The following is a 26,833-nucleotide window of genomic DNA, read 5'->3' as shown; positions in this document are numbered from 1 at the left end:
ATTATCAGATTAACAGCAAATTACGGTTAAGAGGGGTTGTTATGCTCGCTCAATTCGAATTTGACATACATGAGTCATTATTGGAACACTTCATTTTGGAATGGTTCTGTTAATTATGAAATAAGAATATCTAATAATAAAAGTATATACAATTATGTTTGAAATAATGTTGATGTTATTTTCATTAAAAATTTTTCATAGATTACAGGCATGGACACAGGTATAGAAACAGGCGAAATTTCTTGGACTAAGCATATATTCAATGTCCTCGACGAACAGCTTTGTTCAAGTTCGGATCACCAAATCGATGTTTTAGAAAGGAGTATTCCCAAAAATGAAACTAATTGAAATTATTGTTGTAAGATAGTCGTTAGTCAAATTTTATAGTAAAATATTGGTTACAATACAATACATACATTTTGTTTCCGCCATTTTAAATTTAAAAAAATGAATATTATTTTCGAATTTGGCGACCTAGAAAATTTAAGTAAAAATCAATTTAACTTTAAAACGCTGTTTTTTATACGAGTGGGCCGCCATTTTGTACCCGCCATTTTGAATTTCAAAAAAAAAATTAAATTTTCGAATTCAGCGACCTTTAAATGTAAAGGAAATTTGATTTTAATTCGAAACGCTATTTTTTTTATATAATTTGGCAGCCATTTTGTGTCCGCCATTTTGAATTTTGAAAAACAAATATAATTTTTGAATTTAGCGACCCCAAAAACCTTAGGGTATGTACATTTGACTTGATTGTCATACGTTTAGGAGTTTTGTCCAGAAATATTGGATTTCAGACCACTGTGCGATGGGACAAAATAATAAGAGACTAGAAAATACTAAAATTAAACATATCTGAATTTGGGCATACCGATAACCATTAGATTAATAAAGACAAAAAAAAATTAATGTAGTGTACCGGCGTATTAAAAATGAATGACAATTTAAAAAATAAAATAACGAAAAATCGAAATAAGCAAACTTAAAGAAGAGTTAAAAGAAAAGAAATAGTCATAGTTAATAGAGTGTATGACCATCTCTGTTGTTAATCTCAATATGTGTTTGGCATGCTCCTAAATAAATCGTCAATGTCATTTTGTCTGAGAAAATTTACTGAACTTAATTTTGAGAAACACTATTCCTTAATTTAAAACACTTCTTTTTAACTTATCCCAAACGTGCTCCATAGGAATGAACAAGGTCAGGGGATTGCTCTAAAAAGTTTTTAGAAGTTCTTGCAACTGAGAGTTTTGTGTGATTTGATTATCTTCATAAGATTGATTATATTTTAGATATTTACTATTCTGGTTTTTTTACAAATAAATAGAAAAAATATCACTTCATTTTTTTTCAATTTACTTGCAATACCATTATAGAATGTATTAAAAATATTTATTTAACATAAACTTTACAACATTTATTAACCTTCGTCTTCCCACGCTAGAAAAGTTACGTAAAGTCCCAAGTGGGGTACATTTGTACCCCATCATGAAAATGATACTACTGATACATTTACATGTTTTTAATTATACAAATACATAAAATAAACTTGTAACTATTCAAATTATAAAAAAACATACTTAATTTTCTTTGCACTTAACACACTTCACTTCTTTTACATGGTGTTCCGCGTATACGAAATGATTTGACACTCCTTGCAAAGTTGTCTAGATTTGCGATCTCTATTTCGATCACAGAGATAACAACGTCCACTTTTAAGTCTTTCATTTTGGTTTTCAACTGGAGGAGAGGTCAAGTCTGGAACAACATCGCGCATATACTGCCCTAGCGTCTTGCTCAAGCGTCCTGAGTTATTATATCTTCGTACAATATATTCTTTTACCAAAGATTCTCCTAACTGAAGCAAAAAAATATCGTCGGTCGTCCTTAGATTTTTTGATTTTTGGATACTTGATCTCTCTTAAAATAAAAGAGTTTAAAATAAAAAAGTTTAGTGCCGCAATATCTAATAATTGGCCAAAAATTGCCATTGGCCATCGATTGCAAATTCTGCGAGCAGAGTATTGCTTTACCATTTTATCAGTGGTCTCTACAGCACCCTTTGTATCATTATAATGAAGTATAATATGAGGTTTATTCTTATATTTTTCATCTGCAACAGTATCATCATGATATTCCGTAGACAATAAAATAACTGCTTTGTCTTTGCTAGCTGTATAAGACACAATAGTATGTTCTTTTGTGAATGCAAACATACTAGAAAATTCAGGCCTAAATAATTTGGGTTGCAACTCGTTTGGAATATATGACTTATTTTTTCTGAGGGTTCCACACAGGGAAAGTTTTTTTCAGCAAGCTTATCTAAGCCTGTGGTAGACTTGTAAAAAAATTATCAGTGGTTACTCCATATCCAGTGCCAAGGGGTTCAACAAGATCCAGAACCACTCTCTCACCCTGATTTTTTTCTGGTTTGTTATTTATTTTACCATTGCCCAAATTTTAAGGCCATATTTATCGGGCTTACTTTTCATGTAAACTTGAAAAGGACATCTCCCTCTGAAGGAAACAAGTTGCTCATCTATAGTAACATGTGGCCCAGGTGAATAGGCCATGATACAATTCTGAACAAACAAATCAAAAACTTCTCTAATTGGCGCCAATTTATCGTTTATCTACGCTGAGGTCTAGTAGAATAGTCGTCAAATCGAATAAATGCTGTAAGCAACTGAAATCGATTACGTGACATACTTGCCGGAATAATAGCATTAGCAGATCAGCAGAATTCCTAGGTACGCCTTGATTTCCGTAGAATCGGTAAGCTGCCAAGTTCGTTGCAATTTATGTGGATATTTTTCATTCCATTGTCTTATTACCTATAACAAAATAATTCTTAATAAGTAACAGTAAAATAAAGAAAGCTAATAATACTAATAAATAATATCAAATAAAATTTTAAATAAGGTCAATGAAAAAGGAAACTTACCTCTTCAGCTTTTCTATTCGTTTGAACTACTAATATATTCAATATATTGTCTGACATGAACAGCAAAAAAGCTTCAATTTCAGTGGTAAAATTTGAACTATACGGAGTAAGACCTTGTTTATTCTTTATTATATCTTTAGCTCCTCTGCGTGTCTGAAGATAGGAAACTTTTGACCACTTGGTACCATCTTTATATTTATAAAATAGATTTCCACCGTCCATAGACTCTTGCTGTTCCTGCTCCACAGATGTGCCTTGACTGTCACTATCGCATTCAATAAGATCCGACTCCTCGTCATTTATTTCCGGTTCCCCGTCACTTTCCTCATCGTCAGACAAAATTACGTCAAATTCCCCTATTTCATCATCGGAGTCTACATATAATAGCCGTTCTAATTCGGCATCACTAAGGTCTTTCGAGATTTTTGATAATACTTAAAAAAAGCGAAATACCACAAAACTCGCAAAACTAACTGCTAAAACAAAACACTTTAATGGCTTTGAAATAAATAAAACAGTAAATAAGTCTGCGCACACTGCAACGATCACTTTAATGAACTAATGGTCTATTTTTAGAAGCAGCGCACGCCGGATCGAAGTACAAAGCACCACCAAGCCAGTAGGCGTGCATTCCCACGTGGAGTATAAATGTACCCCAGGCTATTCAAACAACATTATTTTTGAAAAACCGATAAAAAAATGTGGTTTAAAAGGCAGTAAATATTTACAAGGCTTTTATTAACAGAAAATAAAATTCTTCACAAAAATTAAGCTTTTTTTGGGCAAATATGCAAGAAAAGAGATGTATGGGGTACATTTGTACCCCACCCGGGAAGACGAGGGTTAAGGGAATTAGACTTAGATAGTGCATTATAAAAAATTTCCGTGGAAATATGTTGAGTTTATCGCTAAGTAATAAAAATAAATTGAAAAATAACAAATTAAAATTATATTGAAAGACATTACTTAAGATTATTTCCATTAAGACTAGGATGTATATATCCTTAATTTTCAACAGGATGAATCCTATTTTTAGGACCGCTGACCATATAAGCATCTTCCTACACCTACATCACTAAAAACGTAAGACAAATTAGGTATTAGCAAAAAAGTCGGCTCTAAGCCATAATGTAACGTGCATGTATTCATTATCTGCTATTAGTTACGTCGTAAGTTAGGCTAAAATGTGTTTCCGAAACGGGTTTATGTGAGAGCTAACAAATTAAAAACGCAGAGTCAAAAAATAATTATCGGGATCAGCTCACGCTTACGTCAAGGTGCGAACTCTTTTACGGACTAATTGCAACAACTTCTTCAGAGAGAGAAAAGAAGCGAGTATTTGCATTGTTAATTTTTATATTTGAGTTTTGTTTTTATTTCGTTTAAAGCACATATAGAATGAAAAAGGTTTAAAGCATAGATAGAATTTTCAGGGTGAAAACAAAGAAATTAAAAAAATCAAGAAAGTAAAAACAAGTATATATTTTTCTTTATTGGCTTCTTCGGGACAAGACAACCATACAACCAAATAAAAAAAAATATATAAAGTATCACGAAACAGCGAAAAATTAATTTGAGTGTTAAACTTATCTAAAAAAATAGGTTTTTCTTGAATATCCTACATATTCCTTATCCGTGTTTAGTGTAATTTGGCGGTGTAACTTATACTGTAAGGTGTTGATTAAGTCCTAGTTTAATTAAATTTTTTAAGTCCAGTGTCATCCTTAGCGAAAGCTAAACAAAAATTTTTACTTAAAAAATGCACGTCACTGAGTTTTGTGGATTTTTTTAAATTCTTTTTAGATAACCCAACTAAAAATACATTTTTCATCTTTTCAATTTACTTCGATTCTTCTTTTGTCTTCAAAAAAAATTAAATGCACTTAATTGCATATCTCTAGACCACCCCAGAAACATGGAGAAAAGTTTCTTTTGGAAATTTGTATCTTTTATTAAAAATTATGTAAAAATAGATTTCAATAATCACTTAATTACATTGCATTAGCTTACATGTTTTATTTAAGTGCTTATGTGTTATGTATAGTGCATGTTTTATTTTATTTTAGCGTTATCGCTCGGGATGCCACTGAACCTAAAAAATTACACTATTTAATCAACAGCTTACTAGTACAAATTCCACTGCCAAGTTATAACAAAATTAGATAAAAGGTATCGAACATTTTCACGAAAAACTAATTTTTCCATTAAAGCTTAACATCTCATAAACAAAACCCCGTTGTATGTGTGTGTATTCCATTATAATATTGGTTCTAGCAAAATAGCCAATATCTTTTTTGCTTATATTTTATATATTTTTTTTAAAAGTGTTTATAACTTTAAAAATTTGCATTTTTTTCCTTATTTTTTATTTTCGTATTATTATTTTTTATTTTTTTCTTATTTTTTTTGTTATTTACTTAACTTATCCATATTCTAATGGTAATATATCATTTACACTTAAATTGAATTTTAGTGGTTTCATAATGATAATTTGGCTCGCTTTATGAAGGGATAAATAGGTTTGTATACATGGATATTTCCTACAGAAATTAGATGATTATAATTTATTGGAAAATGAACTTTCGTTCTTAAATCAATATAAAATTTATTCCTTTGAATCACATGGATCTCCATTTTCTCTGCATTCACAAATCGAAGCCGTTGCGGATACATGTTTAAGCCTTTTGTCTTATAATTACTCAAAAAATCGCCTGTCAATTTTATTGTACATATCTAATTAACACCCTGTACAAAATATATAAAAACTAAAGAAAAGATTTCTATATTTAAGATTAAGTAAAGAGTCAGGGGGAAGAACGATGAAAGTCCTCATTTAACGAAAAATAAAGTATTCAATGCAAAACGATGCTTATAGCCTCTATTTTGTCGGGTTACAGTATAAGAAGAAACAAAGATGACAGTCCAAAGTTATAATCGAAATAAAATTAGATGTACTAGGAAAGAACGCTGAAAGTCCCATATGGATTGAATGATGCCTTTAAAAATATTACTTCATAATATTATAAAAATATCACTTTTAAATCAGTGCGACTGTGTTGTTGTGAGTGATAACTGATAAATATTGTAAACACGCGCATTTTTGAGGTTATGGAGAATAGTTTGCCTAGCGCTCTGACGAAAAAACGAAGGAAAGATGGACGTATTTGTGATGCCACAAAGAAACTTCGCTTGAAATCTAATGAGACTGGCAGTGATTGTAAGTGTAAGAATTTGAAATGTTTTTCTGTTGTAAATGAAGAAACGCGTCGTATAATTTTGCGTGAATTCAATAATTCTTTATCATCATACAATGAGCAGAACTCGTATCTTGCCGGACTAATTTCCGTAGAGCCCATTCAGCGACGACGACCCCGTACACCGCAAAATGAAGTCACTAAGTTTAATCAGTCATCATATAAATATAGAGTTCTTGGGGCAATACTGTGTCGCTTCTGACGTTCAGACATGCTTCAAAGCGTTCCTGTCAATTCACGGAATAAGTGGGCGGCGTGTCCAAACAATTCAAAGGTCATTAAAATTGACAGGTGTTTCTCCAGTTGACAACAGAGGTAAGGACAGAAATAGAAAGCATGCTCTGTCTAAGGAAACAATTGCGTGTGTAAAGCAGCACGTCTCGTCTTTCAAATCCCGTAGCAGCCATTACAGCTTAAGTAAGTCCAAGAAAAGGTATCTATCGGAGGACCTAAATGATGCAAAAATGCATAAACTGTTTAAACAAAAACATCATGATATGAAATTATCTTACGACTATCTATCGAGAAATTTTTAACAAGAACTTCAACATTAGTTTTGGGTACCCTCGTTCAGATACCTATTCTTTTTGTGACGAGATAAACGTTAAAATACAAAATCTTCAATCAAAGCTCTCAAAGACGAAAAAAAGTACTGCTGAAATTCTCAGAGAACTAAAGAAACTGCAACTGGATAAAGATATTCATTTGAGGAAAGCAGATACCTTTTACAAAAGGAAAACAGCTGCGAAGAATGAGAGTAGACAAACAATGGAAATGGCATCAATATGCATCGATTATGCCAAGAACTTGCCAGTTCTATTATTGCCGTCAATTGTCAATTTACAGATTTATTATTCACATTTTATCAAATAATCAAGCTATTTTCTATACGTATCCAGAAGTAATAGGCAAAAAGGGAAGCTCGGATGTTTGTTCGTTTTTGCATCATATGCTGTACAATCATCTAAATCAGCAAACGAGGAAACTAAACATTTTCTGCGACTCATGCCCAGGACAAAATAAAAACTGGACTATGTTTAAATACTTGCATTATGTTATACATTTCCAGAAACGTTTGGACTTTATTCAAATGACATTTCCGATTCGAGGCCATTCATATATGGAGTGCGACAAGGACTTCGCCGCAGTGAATCAAAAGCATAGAGCAGAAATACCGCAAGACTGAATAGAGGCTTTCGAGTCAAGTCGGAATAAAACATCGCCCTTTAAAACTGAAAATGTTCAACAACACTTTTTCCGGCAATGGGAAGTGCTTCTAAATACATTTTACAAAAAAAATGTCCCTTTCCAACTAGAGTTATTAGGGAAATAAAATTTTCAAAGGAAAATCCAAGGCTTGTGTATTTCCGGACAACATTAAATGGGGAGTGGCAGTCAGCTGATATCGTCGGAAAACCATTGGTGCCAAACAATAGAGGGGAGTTTGAATTACCTGGAATTTCTTACAAAGATATAAATTTGTATGCATTTTCCGATGAGATTTTACCAGTTTGTCTTATTTCAGGTCTACTCCCTTTATCAGGTGCTAAGTTCAAAGATCTAACTAAGCTTGCAAGATTTTGTGGAGAATTGGCACAGGAGTACATTTGCAGCCTGCCACACAATTGAGAATTTCTATTTTATTTCGTAGTCTCCATTTTGTCACCAAACAATAAAGATTTATTTTGTAAAATTGAGCTTTTATTGAAAAACCGTATAAGTTCTTGATAATAAGAGGAAATATCGATGAAAGTCACTGGACCCTCATTTTTCTTTCTCAGTTTTTTGCGATCTCTGCTAGAATTTTTTGTTTTTTATTGTTCTAGAGCCTTACAATTTTTTTTTCGGGTAGTAACGCCGTTGAACTACCCAATAGTACATATTTATTCATTGAATAGTTTTTACGCTAAATATAGAATGGTTTCAAACTTAATTTTATCGATATTTTGATTTTATGTTTCATGGACTTTTATCTTTATTCCCCCTGGCTCTTTAAGTGTATTTCTTTGATACTAGAATCAACCTGTATCATTATACTACAAATGTCAATGGTTCTATTTTGATATTTGGGGTACTAAACATATAATGGAGGCAAAAAATCCTTTGGATTTTAAATAACGATAGATCCCCATTTTTCTTCTGATATCTATTTCTACAAGAAAGACAAATCATGTTAATTTATCTATGATCCAGCAGTGGCAGTAAACAAAATTAGCCTCTTCCACTCTAAATGCAGCTCCCCAACATGTTTGAAGTTTTTATTAGGTGCAGCAGTAAATCGACAACTACGTAGTACGTGAAATTATTACTACCACCATTTGACTTAATGGGACAAAGAGTAGGAGTAGCTGGCATTAAGTTTACCTTTATTTACTCATATTTTTTTAGATGGGGAATTTACTTATTAAAGAGCTAAAGCAATAGGTATTTCTTTTTAATAAGTCTATAAGATTATTATAGACAAATATAAAAGAAGATATTAAAATGATGTTCATAGAAAAACTTTAAATATCTTATAAGATAAGGACATGTGGGAGTCCTGAAAGTGGCTGTAGATGAATTTCAATCATATTGTTTGACATCCATAAACACAATCTACTAAAGTTTATGTTCTTAAAAATAACAATAAAAACTTGGTGCACCATATTGAATTTTAACATCAAGCCTTAAACATATGCCGTTTACATAAAAAAAATTAATTCCAAAACATAAATTGTATATTTGTTTTATGTTATATATCTTTGTTAAAATAAACATATAATCACACATTGTCAAAAAAGATTTTTTGACAATATATTCCACTTCTAATATTTTCTTCTTTATGTGCCCTATCTTATTTATTTAAAAAATTATGACTTCTTTATGTGGATTAATTAAGTATTTAAATTAATTTAATTAAATTAAAAAATCGCCACATAATATATGAAAGAGAGATTTGAAATCGTATTAATACAAAGATTTTGAGAGAATTTATTATTAATTTTTTTTGTCTTAAATATAAATTTAATTTGAAAGCATGGAGCTTAGCGTTTTATACGTTTTCGTGGAAAGTCAAACATTTTCTTTCATGTCCTTTAGCTCTCATATGATTTAACTATTGAAGTTTAAAATAATCAATTGTTATTATTTGGGTTTATTAGAAACAATTTTCGTTTATTAGAAAAGCTATCATTTCAAAAATCTTATTAGAACTTGAGAAAGTGCTAGTCGTCAGAAAGATATTGGGGACGCAAAAAAAATTACAAAGAAGAATGTATCCGCATGCAAATATTAAGATGATTTTAACTCGAATGTTATAAAATACCATTTATAAAAAAAATAAATAAAGCAAACTTGTAGCAAATCCTGCAGAATTTACTCAAAATATCTCTTTTGTGTAACTTTCAGTAAGTATTTGATCATTTTTAATTGACAACGTTGTAGTATTTTTAATACTTTATACAAGTCTAAATAAAAATATAAACACATAGAGTATAAATAAAAGTGATGTTCTTGCTTGAAATGAGTTTCAATGAAATTTGCATAATAATTAAAAGACGACTTTGTCAGTTTTAGCCTCGTAACGAAACGTAATTTATAATTAAACTGTTAATGTCTTATCTTAATAATTTTATAATCAAGCATTTATGGTTATTTATTAGATATTATCTATTTAAACATAAATAAATCTCGTTGCTCTATTTTTTATTTAATATTTCATTAAAATACATATTTAGTTTTACTATGTTTAAATACTTTAGTCTTTATTTTTTATGTTTTAATTCAATATCTTCATCTGTGTTCCATGGCTGCACCTCACCAGATCCAAATATATCATAAATTAGTGCCGTAGATACATTGATAGTAGCAGCGATAAGAAAGACCTGTCTCCATTGATCTGGATTTCTCTGAAAAGTAAGATATAAATATTGTGAAAAATATTTTCTTATAATACTTACCACATCAACTACTAGAAACTGTACAACTAAAGGAGCCAAGAGAGCAGCAATATGAGAGAGCCCATTGCATACACCCATAAGAATACCAGCATGGTTTGGAGAAAGGTCAATATGATTAACCATCAAAGCTGAATAACATGCAGCGTTGATACCCACTGCTACAATTAGGAGTATAACTCCTTGTATTTGATGTCCTTCTTTGGTGTAGCCTAGTATTATTAATGCTGTTGCTGGTACCACTAAACCTTAATAGCGATTTTTTTATACAAAAATATTGATATGACCAGAAATTATCGATAATAGCCAATAAGAAATGATAAATTTACCTATAGAATTAAAGATTTTTCTAGCCACTCCTCGAGATATAATATTTCTGTTTATTAAAAAATCTGATGTTGGTCCAAAGACGAATCCCAATAGCCAAAATGCTAGATAGGGCAGACTTGACAATATGCCGTTCTACAAAAATATTAATATAAAATTATGCTTATATCCAATAGAAAATATATCTTACCTGTTTCATATTAAAATGCATAATATAGTTCATGTATGTTGGGATTTGAGTGAGTAATGTCCAGAAGCAATAAGTATTACCAGCTTGAACAATTAAAAGGGCCCATACCGGAACAGATTTAAATATTTTTCTCCATGGTGTCTTGACATGCTACAGAATATAAATATTTAAAAAGATTATATTTTTTTAGTTGCAAATCTGCAATTTTACTTCCTGGGTAAGTCCTGTGTTCTGCTCAATAAAATTTTTCTCTGCTTGACTGATTTTTGGATAATTACTAGGAGCATTGTAGCCAAAGAGTATCATGAATATGCACCAAACTGCACCGAGCAGTCCATAAAAATAGAATGCCATAGGCCAACCATTCCAGCTAGCGGCAAATAGTCCTGTTGCTATAATTGAGAATACTGCGCCAGCTTTTCCAGCTGAAAAAATATTACTATTTTAGTGTTTTTCCCGTTTGCTGAATGTGAATTAGAACAATTGATAATAGTCAACTAATTGATTTACACATTTCATTACAAATACACGATCACTCATGACTACTAGTGTTTTTCTTTTTTATTTGTTATTATTTATTTGAATTTCGCGCCAATATTATCGCTCCGAACTTTACTTCAGTGAACTGACTAACAACTGCCTACGGCAGTGTGGCCCCTTATAATCAGCTAGCTTCTCTTATTATTAAGTTAGAATCCAGGAATAGTCAATTTTATATTTATACTCCTGTAAGACAAAATTAAACATTTCTAAAAAATACAGGGTGTTTTAGAACTATGGGATCAAACTTCTAGGGGTTGTTCAGTGCAACAGTAGAATCCATTTGAGTATAGGAACCCATGTCCGGAAACGCGTTTAAATTTAGAAAACATATTAATGATCTAAATAGGATCTGATGCATTTATTTTTAACTTTTGTATATCATACCATCATAACAATTGTTCAAAATGTCTTCCTCCAACCTTAATACACCGATTTAAACGCCGCACATGATTTCGGCGGACTACACTAAATATTTGATCCTCGTTTTGAATGATTTCAAATGCTGCTATTATTCGTCCAATTAAGTCTAGCTCTGATTCTACTGGAGTTTCGTAGACTAAAGACTTTACATGTTCCCATAAGAAAAAATCGAGAGACGTTAAATCGGATGACCTAGGAGGCCAAAAAACTGCTCCACCTCTGGCAATCCAACGGTGCCCAAACCGCTGAGCCAAATACTCGCGTACTTGTACAGCAAAGTGAGCCGGCGCTCCATCATGCTGAAACTACATATGCTGTCTAACGTTTAGTGGAACATTTTCAAGGAGTTCTGGGAGAACTTCCTCCAAGAAATGCAGATAAATAGGTCCTATATAGTCCTGTTGACCGTTTCGGTAGAAGATATGGCCGAATTAAACAATCATCAACAACGCCTGCCCATACGTTGACAGACCAACGATTCTGATGTTTTCTTGGAAAAATTGCATAAGGATTTTCTTCGTTCCAAACATGGCTATTCCTACTTTTAAAAATACCGTCTCTTATGAAAGAGGCTTCATCGGTCCACAAAACATATTGTAAAAAATTTGGTTGTGCAATGATGTGATCCAGAAGCCATCGACAAAATTGAACTCTAGGATGATAATCGGCTGCAGTGATAGCTTAAACTTTCTGGAAGTGGTAAGGATGAAGTTGTTGCTCGTGTAGTACCCGCCAGACAGAAGCGTTACTCGTATTAATTTTCTTAGCGACGTCACGTGTGCTATTTGATGGTTCATCGGCAACTCGCTGAAGCACCTCTTCTTCAAATTCGGCCGTTCTTACGGTTCGAGCAACACCAGTATCATGCATCTTGGTCTCGAACATGCCTGTCTCAGCGAGCCGCCGATAAACCGCAATAAACTTTTTGTATTCAGGATGCTGTCGTTCGGGATAACGTTCATGATACAACCGCGATGCTGCTCGTGCATTGCAGTTTGTTGCTCCGTATGCCAAATGCATATCCGCCAATTCCTGATTGGTAAAGTTTTACATTAGCAATAAATGTTTAAAAATTGTAAGCTATAAAATTTTTAAACATGATATTGAGAATTGACATTGATAAGCGTTGATTTAAAAAAATTGTTGTAATGGTATCATGTACAAAAGGTCATAATAAATGCAGCAGATCCTATTTAGGTAATTAATGTTTTTTATAAATTTTAACGCGTCTTAGGGCCGTAGTGGCGTAGTGACGCATTTCCGGACATGGGTTCCTATACTCAAATAGATTCTTCTGTTGCACTGAACAACCGTCAGAAGTTTGATCCCATAGTTTTGAAACACCCTGTATATTATGACGAACTCATAATTAGTTATCTTTTTTATTGGGAACTACTTAAATAAATATTAAATTTTGAAAATTCTATTAAATTAATGGTTGCGTTATGTCAAAGATTGACATCATAATATAATTCAAAATAATATACAAGATATCAAACATATAGTAATTATTTGATTTATTTAACTGTTATATTTGTTTTATTAGGTATTTTAAATTCTGCAAATTATAACAAAAAAACATTCAAAACCTCTAAAAAAACGCTAAAGTCCTAATTTTTAAGCGAAACTAAAAAGGAATGATGAGATGTCTTTTAGAAATATTGATAATCGATAACTGAAACCTAAAACTTTTTTATTAATTGTATTGGAAAAATAATAATTATTAAATTTTCAATTAAAAATTTTTAAAAATTAGAAAATGTAGTTTTTAATGCATTAACAAAGGAACATTTGAAAAATTCAGAATGTAAATTTTCAGTCTGACTACGGTTTTTTTATTTTGGTAGTCTTATGTTTTAAGTAGGCCACCAGTGTAGCCAATTTTCTATACAGAATGTAAAAAAATATACCGGGTTGTTCAGTTACAGGTGAATTAAAATCATTGTATTTTTGCCAAACGGCTGTTATTGCGGTTATAAAGAGCAACTGACTGTATTAAAAATGTTTAATTTAAGTTTTTCGATTTAATTTTCTGTACCCTGTAAATGTTAGTAGACTAAACTACCGTAACGTTCATTTAAATTAAAATTTTATACAATTAACTGATTCTTAATCTTTCGTAGAATGCCGAAAAGAAGATCCGGATTCAGAAGTCGATTCATAAAACCTAAACCTCTTGAGATATAAAAATAAACTGTTATATGTTAAGGAAATTATTGTATTTCAAAATTATTGAAATTTAATAATTTTCGAAGTTTTTAAAAACGATAGTTATCATTAGATTGTATATAAGGCTTTAAAAAATATATCTTCTAGAAATATTTTTTTTGTTGAGAAATCTACTCTTTTTCATTTCTACAATAGGGTATACAAGATACTATTTTTGAAAATATTTATTTAAGTAGTGACGTAATAGCCAATAAAATAGATAATACCTACATATTAAGACTGAACCTAGATATTCAAGCTAAGTTAATTTGCTGGATTGAAGAACGAGAAAAGTCTATATAAAATTTTTTTATTGCAGCCTTTTAACTTTTTTAGATCTGTAAAAAAACCACCTAAATTCTTGTTTATTATAATTATTAATCAATCAATTAATCAATGCTTTATTGTCAAGAAATTGTTACAATTTGTAGACAAAGCTGTAAAATAAAAAGACATACTTTAGAAACACAAAATGAAATGCTAATTAGCAGAAACAGTTGCTATATTTAAAATCAGTTTTCATATTGCAGAATATTAATTGCTTATCATGCTCTCATGGAAGACCATATATGAATTGCTCACAACTCAGGCACAAAAAGTCCAACGCGATATGTATCTGAATTGGTGTCGCATCTATACTACTCTAAACTCTATATTTTACGTATTTTATAGTACGCAATCTCATGTTAAGTACGAGAATTAACATTACTCCTTCTAGGTTTGTATTAGAGCATACACTTATGTTTCGATTCATTAGAATGCTATCTACTATATTATTGGTTACTTATTTTAGGTTGATTCAGTTTAAATGTACATTTAGGTAATAAGTCTTTTATTGTCATAAGAACTAGATTAATGTATGATATGCCTAATGCATCGCCGTTTTTTCTAAACTTTCTGAGTTATACTAATATTTGTAAGTAAACAATAAATTGTTTGACATAAATAAAACTTATGAATCTTTCAAATCACTACCAGAATTCCATTTGTATTACAGTAGAGCCTTGATAATCCGGACATGCGTTATTCCGGATGCTTCAGTAGTCCGAACACAAATTTTGCCGCTATTATGTACGTTATAGTCCGGATTCGCTTGTACGCGATAATCCGGATCGCGCTGTTTTCAGCCGTTTTGCAGGCTCTGACAAGTTTAAATTAATTGGTAGTTTGCGAAAGTTTAGTTTTTAACGTTACATAGGTATTACAGATGACACTTATTGCTTCCTGGCCTTCCTATACCAATTCTGGGGAATATGGCTCCAAGACGAAAGCATAAAACATTATCTTTAAAACTAAGGCTTAATATACTGAACAGATTAGAACGTGGCGTGGGTAGAAAAGCCTTAGCTAGTGAATACGATGTAGGCACATCCACAATTTCGGATATTAAAAAGAACAAATTGAGCATTTAAAGGTATGTACCAAGGTTTATAAAGACGTTTTATTTTTACTAATGTTTTGTATTTGATTTTTAGTTTTATTAGCGGTTGTGACAGCGTACCACAAGCTAGGAAAACACTAAGAAAACCTAAATATCCCAGAATGGAAAAGCGATTGTTTGAATGGTTTTGCAGGCAACGTTCCAGACACATTCCCATATCATATGAAATTTCAGCAGCCAAAGCAAAGCAAATCTACAACGATGTTTATGGAAATGAGAATTTTGCAGTCAGTCGAGGTTGGATCGCAAATTTCAAAAAAAGACATGATTTGAGAGCTTTAAAAATTTGTGGTGAGAAATTATCCAATGACGAAACTGCTGTTGAGCCTTTTAAAAATATGTTGGCACAGAAAATGATAGACCTGAATTTAATTCCTACGTAGGTTTACAATGCTGATGAAGCAGCGTTGTACTGGAAAATGTTACCGGAAAAAACAATTGTTCGTTCTCAAGAAAAGACAGCACCGGGACGAAAAATAAGTAAGGAGCGGGTTACTTTCCTGGCATGTGTAAATGGAGATGGTTCTCACAAATTGAGAATTCTCGTCATTGGAAAAGCAAAAAATCCCAGAGCATTTAAAAATGTACCCATACCCGTAGAGTACAAAAATTCCTGCAATGCTTGGATGACATCTGCAATATTTAAAGAGTGGTTTCATAATTCGTTTATTAGGCAAGTAAAAAAGTATTTAAGAAGCTAAAATCTAACTGAACGTGCTCTTTTAATCATTGACAATGACAATGACAATGATCAAAATGCCATAAGGTTGACTAAATTGTTTTACCGTAAGAGCCTTTTGGCGCACATTTTATCACAAAATGAAGAAAATGTTTTCTAGGTATTAAAGACCTTAAATCTCAAAACTGCAACATACTTACTGAGCAATGCATGGTCAAAACTTACTGTAGAGGTTTTACAAAAGGGAAAAAGTAATTCCAAAAGGAACGGTTTTTGGTAATGATTTAGAATACGAAGCCGATGATCTGATTTCGCTAAAGCATTTACAGGAAAAGCTACGAGCTTTAACGCATGTTTCAGCTATGCTCCAAACACTAAGTGAAAACGAGATAAATCCTAATGAAGTGAATAACTGGATTGAAAATGATGACAACTTGGTATTAGATGTGATACAAAGCAACGAAATGCATTATAGCAGCAGCGAAGAATGTGAAGATGATGACGAAAATCAAGGGAGAGAGAAAGGAGTCAAAAATGTGAAGCAGTGAAGGGCTTCAATTTATGCTTAAAGTGGGCTGAAGAAAATCGAGTGCCATTGCATGATATTCTTGTTCTTCAAAGACTTAAAGAAATAGCTTTTATGAAAAACCAAGAAAAAGTAAAGCAAGCAAAAATTACAGACTTTTTAATTAGCTTTATTATGTACCTACTACATAGCAAACATGTAATTTAGTTTATCCTTTTAATTTGTATGTTTTTCTCGTCTATCACATATTTGTAGGCAACTTTTTGGTTATATACATATAATATTCCCTAATAAAAAACATATATGTATGTAAAAAAGACATCATGTTTCAGTAATCCGAATTTTTCGTTAATCCGGATCACCGTCGTTTTTATTAGTCCGGACTATCGAGGCTTTACTGTATTTATATTATATATTACGGCAAAGGTCAACTCTTTTTTTAAAAAACTTAGTCAGTTTGAAAACTTTCCACCCCTATTATCGGGTTAGGTTTTTATACAATCGCTAGGACACTTCATTTTAGATTATATTATGTATATATCTATACGTCATATTAGATTTTTTTATGGGGACATATAAAAACGGTTGCTTACAAAACTCAGCCTGATAATATCAACAATTTAAAAAGAAGAATTACAGGGTTAGTGTTGGGCTCATGTAGGGCTCTCCAGAAGTGGTATTTCAAAATATTCGGGAAGAATTTGAGAACATATATACCCTTATTTTTGTCTGAAGAACAATTTAGAATACTTTGAACACCTCATAAACTAACCGTATGAATAAAATTAATTATATATTAAAATAACTTATTTAGTCATAATTATAACGATTATGCAAAAGTTAGATAAAAATAATATTAACCTAAAAATACATAGGATAAATATTCTGAGCTTTAACGTAATTAAAACACAGGAATAATGTCTAATAGCAAGTCATTTCCAATGTTTAAATAACCCTATAAGGTGTCAAAATGTAAAGAATAAAAAGTTTTTGCAAATGAGGTGATGATCACTTAATCCCCACTGCTATTTAAGATTTTCGAGAGGGCGATTCTCAGTGGTAGGGTGTTGAAAGAGGCAAAGCGATTTCTACATATAAATTGTTCTCCCTCGATAATAAAATTGCCGTGTCCTAACGATTTTATAAAAACCAACCCGTTTCAGATAATAGGGGTGAGAAGTTTCCAAATTGACACCCTGTATATCCTTTGTTAGTAAAATATTCAGGCTAAATATATATTTTTTAAATTACAGTCCATGTATTTTAAAACTACTTTTATTTCAAATGACTAATTCAGAAATTGTTTATTAATTATTTGTGAAATTCTAAGGATATGAGATACTAAGTGACTTTTAAATATTTTTTAAACTATTATCTGGGAGAATTCAAATCCTATAAAAGACTTTAAAGATTTTAAAGATTTAACACACTCGGGCAAACTGGGAGCATTCTGGGACGTAATAATTAGAGGCTTATAAATATACGTAAGTCTATAAGTTCAATTGAAATATTGGGTATCAATATTACAATAAAATAAAAAAAACTACTGAATAAGAGATTTTTTTAGGATACTGCTATAGAATTGTTTATTTAAATATTTTTTGATTTGTCTTAGACCAAACTAGTAGGAATTTGGTAACCTTACCAGAAAAAACTACAGAACTCCATCGTGTCCTTGCTTGAATTGGGATCCATCGGCTTAACAAATGCGATAAAGAAGGAAATATGAAACCTTGGCAAAATCCTTGTAGAGCTCTACTGATCATTATTCCGACTTCTCCAAAATGAGAAGCAACAAATGGAGTTGTTACACCTTTAAATATCATATTTTGTAAATAATAAAAGCTAAAATCAAATATTTATAATTTTAATTTACCTAAAAAGCTTTGGATAGCCATGGCGCCAACTAAAAACCATTTAGGTCCGTACTTTTTTGCCATATGGGCGGCCAGAACTTGTGGTAAAATGTATCCCCACAAAAACGCTGAATGAATTACATTTTTATGAGTCCAATTAGGATAGGTCTACAATAAATAAATATTAGTATCATTTAATTATTCGAATCAAAAATAGAACTCTTTTTAGCTCAATAATTAACTTATACTTGTTAACTATTTATTTGTTTATATAAAATAAAAAAACTAATTAGCGAAAATAGTGAAAATTATTTCTTAATAACATCAAAATATCTATAGAATATAATGCTCAGCTACAGCAGATTTGAGAAACTTAAGATGTCTACCTCATAACTCAAATGCACTTTATCTATACAGGTTTCATTTTTCCCTTTTTCCCTAAAATCGTTGAAGATATTTAAAATAAATAATAATACGATCCTAATATCTTACAATAAGCTATAAAGTGAATTTTCTACCAAAATGTATCTACCTAAATATCAAAATTACAGAGTACTAAATATTGTTAAATGCTTATTTAATATAAAACACACTTCTCATACAATTGAGACTGGTAGAATGAAAATAATAAAATTTAGTTTTAATTTTGCTTAACACTTTCAAGGTTATTTTTAGAAGAACTTAATTTTGTTTATAAAAAATTATTTGATACAATATTTTCAAAAAAAGCCGGTAGCTTATCTTTCTTTCAAATTAAAAAAAAATCTTTAAGAAAATATAAAATGACTGGTACATTAAATGCACTGATTAATCTCTATATTGTAGGGTTTTTATAGGTAGGGTCGTTTTTAAATCAATTTGAACTGTAAACGATGTTGCCTAGATACTATTTAGCTTTTCAAAACAGATGACATTTCCTTGAAGCTTAATTTTAATCAAGAACCTCGCAACCTTTTTGTGTTAATTTCGTACTGGACTATATTGGCCTCCTTTTTTCCCAGTATCAAAAATCTCAATATCTATGGATCACATCCCTCAACCTCTTTCTTTGGTCTGGCGTTAGCCAGGTGTCTAATGAGACGATATCAGCTCTTCTAATTCTTTCGGAACGGCTTCCCGATTGATTTCCACGACTGCAACTCGTCGAAGTGCTGCTGAAACTGTATAAGTGTCCTTATTCCGTGCTCTTCTTTAATAACACAGGATAATGATTGACTTTTATTACCCTCAAAGGAATACTCCTTCTAGCGCGTACAAGAGTTTTCGACTACTATCCCTCGGCCAATAGCTTTGTCATGCATTGGAAGTTCGAAAAAAAATATTTTACTACCCATGGTCGTGCTATCAACGCAACCCTCCAAAATGAGCTCGGTTCGTTCTGGTATTAAAGTTTTTTCCGAAAGTAGGACTCGAACATTCAATCAACAACTTCTTCATCATGTATCTTCAGAACTCTCTGCTTAAAGCTTAACTTGAAGCCCCTGGTGTCCATTATGTCCGTCCTGATTACCTTATCTTCAATGTCAGCCACTATAACAGGATGTTGAAATGTGGCTTTTCCTATGGTAAACGTGACTCATGTTTCACAATGAAATTTTGCTCGATCTTCCATCGCTGCTCGTAGAAGCTATTTTGATTGCGAAACCTTAACCGGAAATCCTACTATGTCGGATCTTATGATTATCGTTTGACGCCTGTATCCAGCAGCACAGTGCAAAAGGTTCCATTCACACACACGCATTCATAAAAACACTGTTGGTATAATGATGCAGCGAGAAGATTTGGGCGGTATTTACTGAGGCTTGCTAAACACAGATCGACTCGACGATCATCTCTTGGCATCGACCTTCTTTAGTTTTTTGGATTGGCGAGTGTGGAACTAACTTCTTCTGGATATTGTCTTCTTATATGGCCTGATTTGTAACTTTTCTAAAACTATTTAATGATCTGCTTAACTGATTCCTCGAATTCGTCCTCTCCAGGAATCATTTGCCAAATACGAGCCTGGTCCTTGTTCATGTTCTTGACAGCTTCAAATTCAAGAGCCTGTGTTAGTGCATCCACTAGCTTATGTGAGTAAGTAGTAAGGCTTGCTGCATTTCAACACCCAACCAGGAATGCATGAACTACCAAACGTTCCATGATATAATCCGGGACATCTGGATATGCCAGTCAAACCAAACGTGCAATGTCAGTTTCAAATTCTTGGAGAGAATTTAGACCCTAAGTTGTGGCACTGATTTTTCAACTCCGTGTGCTAAACATGTTTCAGGTTTGACTGGCCATAACACATATTCAAATACCTCACTAGGTGGTCGTATACTTCTTGTTTGACATTGGCACAAACTTCATTCTTGTGGTCCACTGCTGAAAAAATACCACTCTAGTATTGATGTTCAATGTTGGAATTTTGCTTTGAACTTCCTGGAGTCTGCCCTTCATTAATGAAAGGATCGTCTTTTTCAGTAAAAAAGATTTTTGTAGAATTTTTTTAATTCTGTCTTATTCAAAACCCTTTTTTCCAATCTCAGTTATTAAATTGGTAAGTGTGGCAAAATTTTTTTTCTGTCTGCTTTGGCATTTTCACACACTTTAGTCCGATTTATTTCAGTTCACTTTTATTTATTTTCACTAATGTCCAATTGACTGACGTCAAATTCAAACCTCACACTTATGCATCAATGTAGCGTTCTTATCGTTTATTAGGTGTGAATTAAAACACTCGATGCACAAAAATAGTCAACTGATTTATTTACACTCATACACTACTAAACACGATCACGTAAGACTACTAGAAATATTTATCTCCAGCATATTTTTCTACTACTATTGAACTGTCAACTGGCCTCCCAGCGGCGACGCGGCTCCTTACGTAGTCGGCAGACCACTGTCCGAAAGAATCACTAGGAAGAAAAACAGCTGGTATTTCCGGCGTTGCTAATATCGTTACAATTTCAACAAAAAATCCATTTAATTTGTTTGAATGCTGTCTCAGATTAAATACTTGAATCACCCAACTTGATAAGGTATTAATATTATTGGTATGAGTATATATAGGGCATTTTTAAAGTTGTGCCATTTATTTCAACAGCTTGTTAAACTCGTAAAAAGAAGTTTATTTACAAAATATCACCTAAAATAAGGTTTTATATTAAGAGAACACTTGCGACACTTTTTTTGACACTAATAATGCTGCAAACATTTAATACGCTTGACAATTCTTCTAGGATGATCTTCAGGTTGTAGTGATTGTACCTGTTAATAATAAGGATAGTATTATTCTTGTCCTATTATTTTCTATACTTTACTCTAAAGAACTCTAACTTAAGCTCAAAAAGTGGTAAATTGGTTTTAAATTATTAATATTTATTATGCAACATTTATATTTATAGCTCAACTTTAAAAACATTCTGTAGAGCCCGTTGTAAGTATTTAATATAAATCTCGGGACTATATTTTATGATAGGATAATAATATAATTAACTATAATAAATGTACAATCATATTTTTACATAAGTAAATACTCACTGGTACATCAGGATTTACGTTCACAGAAGGATTCGTCATTGGAACTATAGCAACTGAAAGACATGATCGAAAACTAAATGCTACAAAATTAAGAGCAAACAGTATTAAGATTTGCCAGTGACGTACTCCAAAAAGGGGAAGTGAAGCAGTTTCATCTTTTTCATAAGAAACTTGTTCAGTCGCACCATTTTGTTCGTTCTGATTTACCACGGCGTAAGTATATTCAGATTGACGATGAGGCATTTTAGTCGTGAGATTTATTTCAAAAGACAATAATTTTTGATAATCATTAGTGACGGTTACAGTTACACCATAGGCTTCTATATATTTAGATTTTTGTACAGTTTATAATTGGTATAATTGTTATCTTTAAGATTGAATTGTTAAATTTTTCAAAGACCTATGTTGGATTAAAATATGTGGCGAATAGATATTTATCAAAGCAAATAAGTAAATTTTATTTTGATTTCCTTCAGTGTTGAAATAATTGCACCTCAACATGCGCTTAGAGATAACATTCATTAGATATGTATTAAGCAAACCTTTTTGCTGACGTCTTTAAGTTAATTTGTAACGTTGTGTAATATGTCGAAATGATCAGACCTTACTAAAGATTAATAATTAATAATTAGCAGGTTGTTAGAGAAAACTTGGAATAACCATGCATATTAAAAAAAAGGCATATTACTAGTATTACTATAAAATAAGTACCAAAGTTAATTCAGATATGCAGTTTTATTTCCCCAATAAGATTTCTTTTAACTTGATTAATCTTAAATCCTTTATGTTTTTTTACTTCTTTTTCTAGTTGGAATTTAATGGAAGTATTTATTATAATTTCCAATTTTTCCCTTTACTTTTTTTTAAAGTGGATTATTCCTTTGAGCTCAGCAAAACCCTTCGGGAAACATTTAAAGAGTGCTACAAGGATGCCGTTAAGCATACCTTACAATAGTCAGACCAGAGAATCCACCTTCAGCAGCTTAATAAAGTCAGCCACCTTCTCGCCGTGGTTTATACAGGGCTACGACGGCTATCTATCTACCTAGCCCAACCCAACCCAACCCAGCTCAATCTTTATTGCAGCTTTATACGTCGGACCTTACAGTAGCTAAACTGACCCTTGAAGGTATTGAGTAAAAGTAAATTATTGTCCTGGCATCTGTCTACCTACCAGTGGATGATGAGATCCTACCACCCAGTAAAAAAACTGGTGGACCTGGTAGTAGAATACTGACAGTCGCAAGGCATGGAGGTGGTAATAGGATATGAGTCCAACTCACATTAAGTCAACCGGGACAGCCACGACAACAATTCCAGAGGTAAGTTGCTTTATGAATTTATCACAGGTAAAGATCTATTTATTTATAATATTGGAACTTTACACACCTTTGTTAACTCTCGTAGTCAAACTGTAATAGATATAACACTGGGCACGCCTTTTATATGAAACTAAATTGTGAACTGGCTGTGTGGAAAGATCGATGGACGAGAAAGAATCTACCCTGGGTGTATTTATTGACATCGTTTGTCGGGGTGATCGGTTAACGGGTACGTTTGACGAAACAACCTTCTATAAAATAAGCCAGCCGCTAAAACCTAGAAACACCCCAGATACGTTGATCGAGTGGATTTTTAACATGCTTTCCAAGAGAATTATCAGTATGCAGGACGTTAAAATTAGGGTAATTGTTACCAGGGGCTGTCAGCATGGGATGTGGGATGAGATCCTTTATTGTGGAACATGGTTTTGGATAGTGTCTCCATCTGCTTGAGTAATGACCACCACATTGTAAGCAATCACTTTCAAATGGAATGTAGGAGTCGCCTCAAATTATATAGAAATGGTGTGCGGAATATTAAGAAATGGTATGCATTAACGCCAAAAAGACTGAGATGGTGCTACTTACTAAAAAAGAAAAATAACGTTCCTTCTGGCACCCAAACTATTAGTCAAGTTATGGATCGGAAGTAAAGTACCTCTGTATGGCACTCAATAGCAAATCAACACACATTATAAAGAGATTACAGAAAGCAAATATCTCTTACGAACAGTATAGGCGCACAATAGACAAGACCTGGAACTTCTCTTTCAAGGTGGTTATGTGGATCTACACCGGTATCCTATCGTACTACATAGGTAAGACCTATGCTAACGTACGGCTCTATTATCTAGAGTCACAAAGTGGATTGGGACACAATTCGTCAAAAATTAGACAATGTTTATAGAATTGCTTGCCTCATTTTTAGTAAACACTTTCAGTAAACATTTTTTCTGACACCACCGAAGGTAGCGGTACTGCCTCAAAGTCAGAAAAGATCAAAAAAAAGGTTATGATTTTTTTTTAGCTTACCAGCTCTAGCCCTATACTTTTTAGGCCAGATCGGTATACAGGATGAATAATCATAAGCGAATAAAATTTTTTTAAAAATCAAACTGCTTTAGAAACTAAGCTATGATTTGAATAACAAAAGTGCTTTGGCGAAAATGCTTAGTTTTATAGGACAAATGCATATTAGGAGTTTTTTTTTTTTATAAAATTTTTTAATAGATTCAGGTATTTTCATTTTTTTCGAAATATCTTGCTTAACGGTATATATTTCGGGAAAAAATTCTTATGAGAAAAAAGGTTCATTATTTCTCTTTCAAATGCCATATAAACAAAATTTTGCGAACTATACAGGGCGAGAAAAAATTAACATTTCCCATGAATGTTCCACTCAGAAATCATATTTTATTTAATGATGTTTTAGTGACGCCACCTGGACGTCTATAAATACTGTAATAATTTGTAGGTAATTATAATTTTTCTAGCATATTTAAGATATTTAAATTTTCGTTTTTTTTTATTTATTTGCGCTGTTGCTTTACATTATGGAAATATAAAACCTCATACATATGATTCCAAATTTTTTTGTTTAACACGTACAAAAATATTTTCTACCAATAGTAGCAGTATCAAAAAACTAAAATTTTCTAAAAAAGTCCATTTTCTCGCCGTTTTTTCACTAAATGTCACCACAAGGCTGAACGAATCCAATATGGTCGCCAACATCTGATATCTCGGCTGCCAAAGCGCAATGCCGATAGGGGCGCGCTTAGAAACGGCACTCGAAATGATCGGGAAATGGTAGTGACGATTTGTAAAAACTTTACATTTTCCGAAAATGTGCATATTTTATATCGAATAGTCTTTATTGAGCCGGGAAAATTCTTCGAATTTCTTTGTTTACAAAATTTATATTTTTAAGGGCCATGGGGGAAATAAGGATGACGAGATGAATATGAAAACGAATAAGCATACAGTGGCATATACGCTTTTCGGAGGAAAGCAAGAATTTCTTTCTTTGATTTTTATGGCTCGAGTTCTATAGCAATAATCGTAACGACAGAGTCATACGGGTGATTTTACTTGATTATAATGGGGACAAGTTTTAATTGTTTTACATGTTATACGGAGTTTATAAATAAATATATATTTTTAATATACAAAGGGTATTGATGGTTAATGACATTTATGAAATAAATATTACTAGTAGTCGAAATGTAAACTAATAATCAATTTTGAAAGTTATGGATTAAGGAATTATTAATCCAATTATCTTGAAATTTGGTATACGCGGTTTATTTATCAATCAATTAATCATATGCTTTATTGTCAAAAAATTAAAAAATTTTGTAGACAAAGCTAATAAAAAAACATATAAAAACAAAACAAAACCAAAAACACAAAATAAAAAAATAAAAATAAATATACAAACAAAATAAATTCATGCAAAACTGTACAAAAACAATGTACCTGGTCAATATATATCATGATGTATAAAATGTTAATAAAAATAAACACAATAGTCAATAACAGTAAATTAATTAAATACAGAATGAAAGTGCAATTTATTTACTAAAAAATAAATAAAAAAACTAATATATTCTCTATTTTAATATGCTTGAGTAGTCAGCATGTCAGCATTTTAAGATGCTAGTGATGCAATTATTAAATTTGACATATTAAATTTTAAGGTCATGTGACTGTTTTGCTATTGGTTCGATTCTGTTGAAATTTGATATTTGGGCTTTGCTTAGAATACAGTTAATATATTTTCACAGATATTTGATATATAGCACACTATATAGACATACAACGCGAATATATAAATGCATTATAGTTCTGTAAAACATGATACTCAAAGAACTGGTCCTCTATTTCCTTGGCATATAAACGTTGGCCTCCTTGATTAACCGACTTAAGTACACCTGGTAATTATTGTTTTTTTTTTTAAATTCCCTTATGGCTCTTCACAGACAAGACCTACACATTTTTAAACTGGTCCTCATGAACCAAAAGTATAAGAGCAAAGCGACTCTATTTATTGCTAATATATCTTTTTTATTATTTTAACGATTTGTTAAATTACTCTTAGAAGATATATAATATGGTCGTAAAGTAAGGAATAAATTCAACATCTCGTACAAATATATTTTTTCAAAATGGACTTGGAACCGTCAATTTAATTTTTTTTTCGAGACATATTTTGCGAAAAAAAAATTATACAGAATGTCTCAAAAAAAATTGCAAAATTTTTTTTTCAAATTGCAATCCAATTTTTTTATTGTATTTTTATATTGCCTTTACAAGCGTTTTGGAGTTATTTTCATTCAGAATTTGAAGATTCAATATTTCGGCATAGCGCCATACTAGACTTTAGATTTATGACGTGCGAAACAAAAAAATAATTAATGTCAATAATTATTATCGTTTACAGTTCCGTGTGTATTTTGGTAGCGTGTCACTAGTTTTTCAGTTATTTTTACTATTATTATTATTATTTTTTAATAATGTAGTTATTATTATATTTATGAAAATCCACAAAACTATGTCTACATTACATGCAATAATATTCAAATAGCTTGAAGAATATATTGTTATTAGATTCTCGCTAGTCCGCCAGTGTGTGAACACCTAGTTCCTACCAGTAATAGC

General features: G+C 31.8%; 1 protein-coding gene across 1 annotated transcript; it reads right to left on the bottom strand.

The window, feature by feature from the left end:
• Positions 1 to 9,865: 9,865 nt before the first annotated feature.
• On the bottom strand, positions 9,866 to 22,204 carry LOC126735571 (putative inorganic phosphate cotransporter). The gene is made up of 8 exons (XM_050439601.1): positions 21,852 to 22,204; positions 18,344 to 18,491; positions 18,113 to 18,280; positions 10,861 to 11,075; positions 10,651 to 10,800; positions 10,463 to 10,595; positions 10,137 to 10,381; positions 9,866 to 10,085 (listed from the first exon to the last, which is right to left on the bottom strand). Exons 1-8 carry the CDS (start codon positions 22,092 to 22,094, stop codon positions 9,942 to 9,944), a joined length of 1,446 nt encoding a protein of 481 aa, XP_050295558.1. The 5' UTR covers positions 22,095 to 22,204; the 3' UTR covers positions 9,866 to 9,941.
• Between the last annotated feature and the right edge of the window lie 4,629 nt (positions 22,205 to 26,833).

The sequence above is a fragment of the Anthonomus grandis genome, chromosome 4, assembly GCF_022605725.1.
Source record: "Anthonomus grandis grandis chromosome 4, icAntGran1.3, whole genome shotgun sequence".
NCBI lineage: Eukaryota > Metazoa > Arthropoda > Insecta > Coleoptera > Curculionidae > Anthonomus > Anthonomus grandis.
The sequence above is the reverse complement of the archived record's forward strand: the minus strand, read 5'-3'. Positions and strand labels throughout refer to the sequence as shown.

Excerpts from the sequence above, each read along its gene's own strand:
- LOC126735571 (XM_050439601.1), bottom strand. The coding sequence starts at position 22,094 with ATGCCTCATCGTCAATCTGAATATACTTACGCCGTGGTAAATCAGAAC. Across the intron at positions 11,076-18,112 it reads GAGTTCTGTAGTTTTTTCTG|CTGGAAAAGCTGGCGCAGTA; the intron begins GTAAGGTTACCA and ends ATATTTTTTCAG. Across the intron at positions 10,086-10,136 it reads AGTTTCTAGTAGTTGATGTG|AGAAATCCAGATCAATGGAG; the intron begins GTAAGTATTATA and ends CTTACTTTTCAG.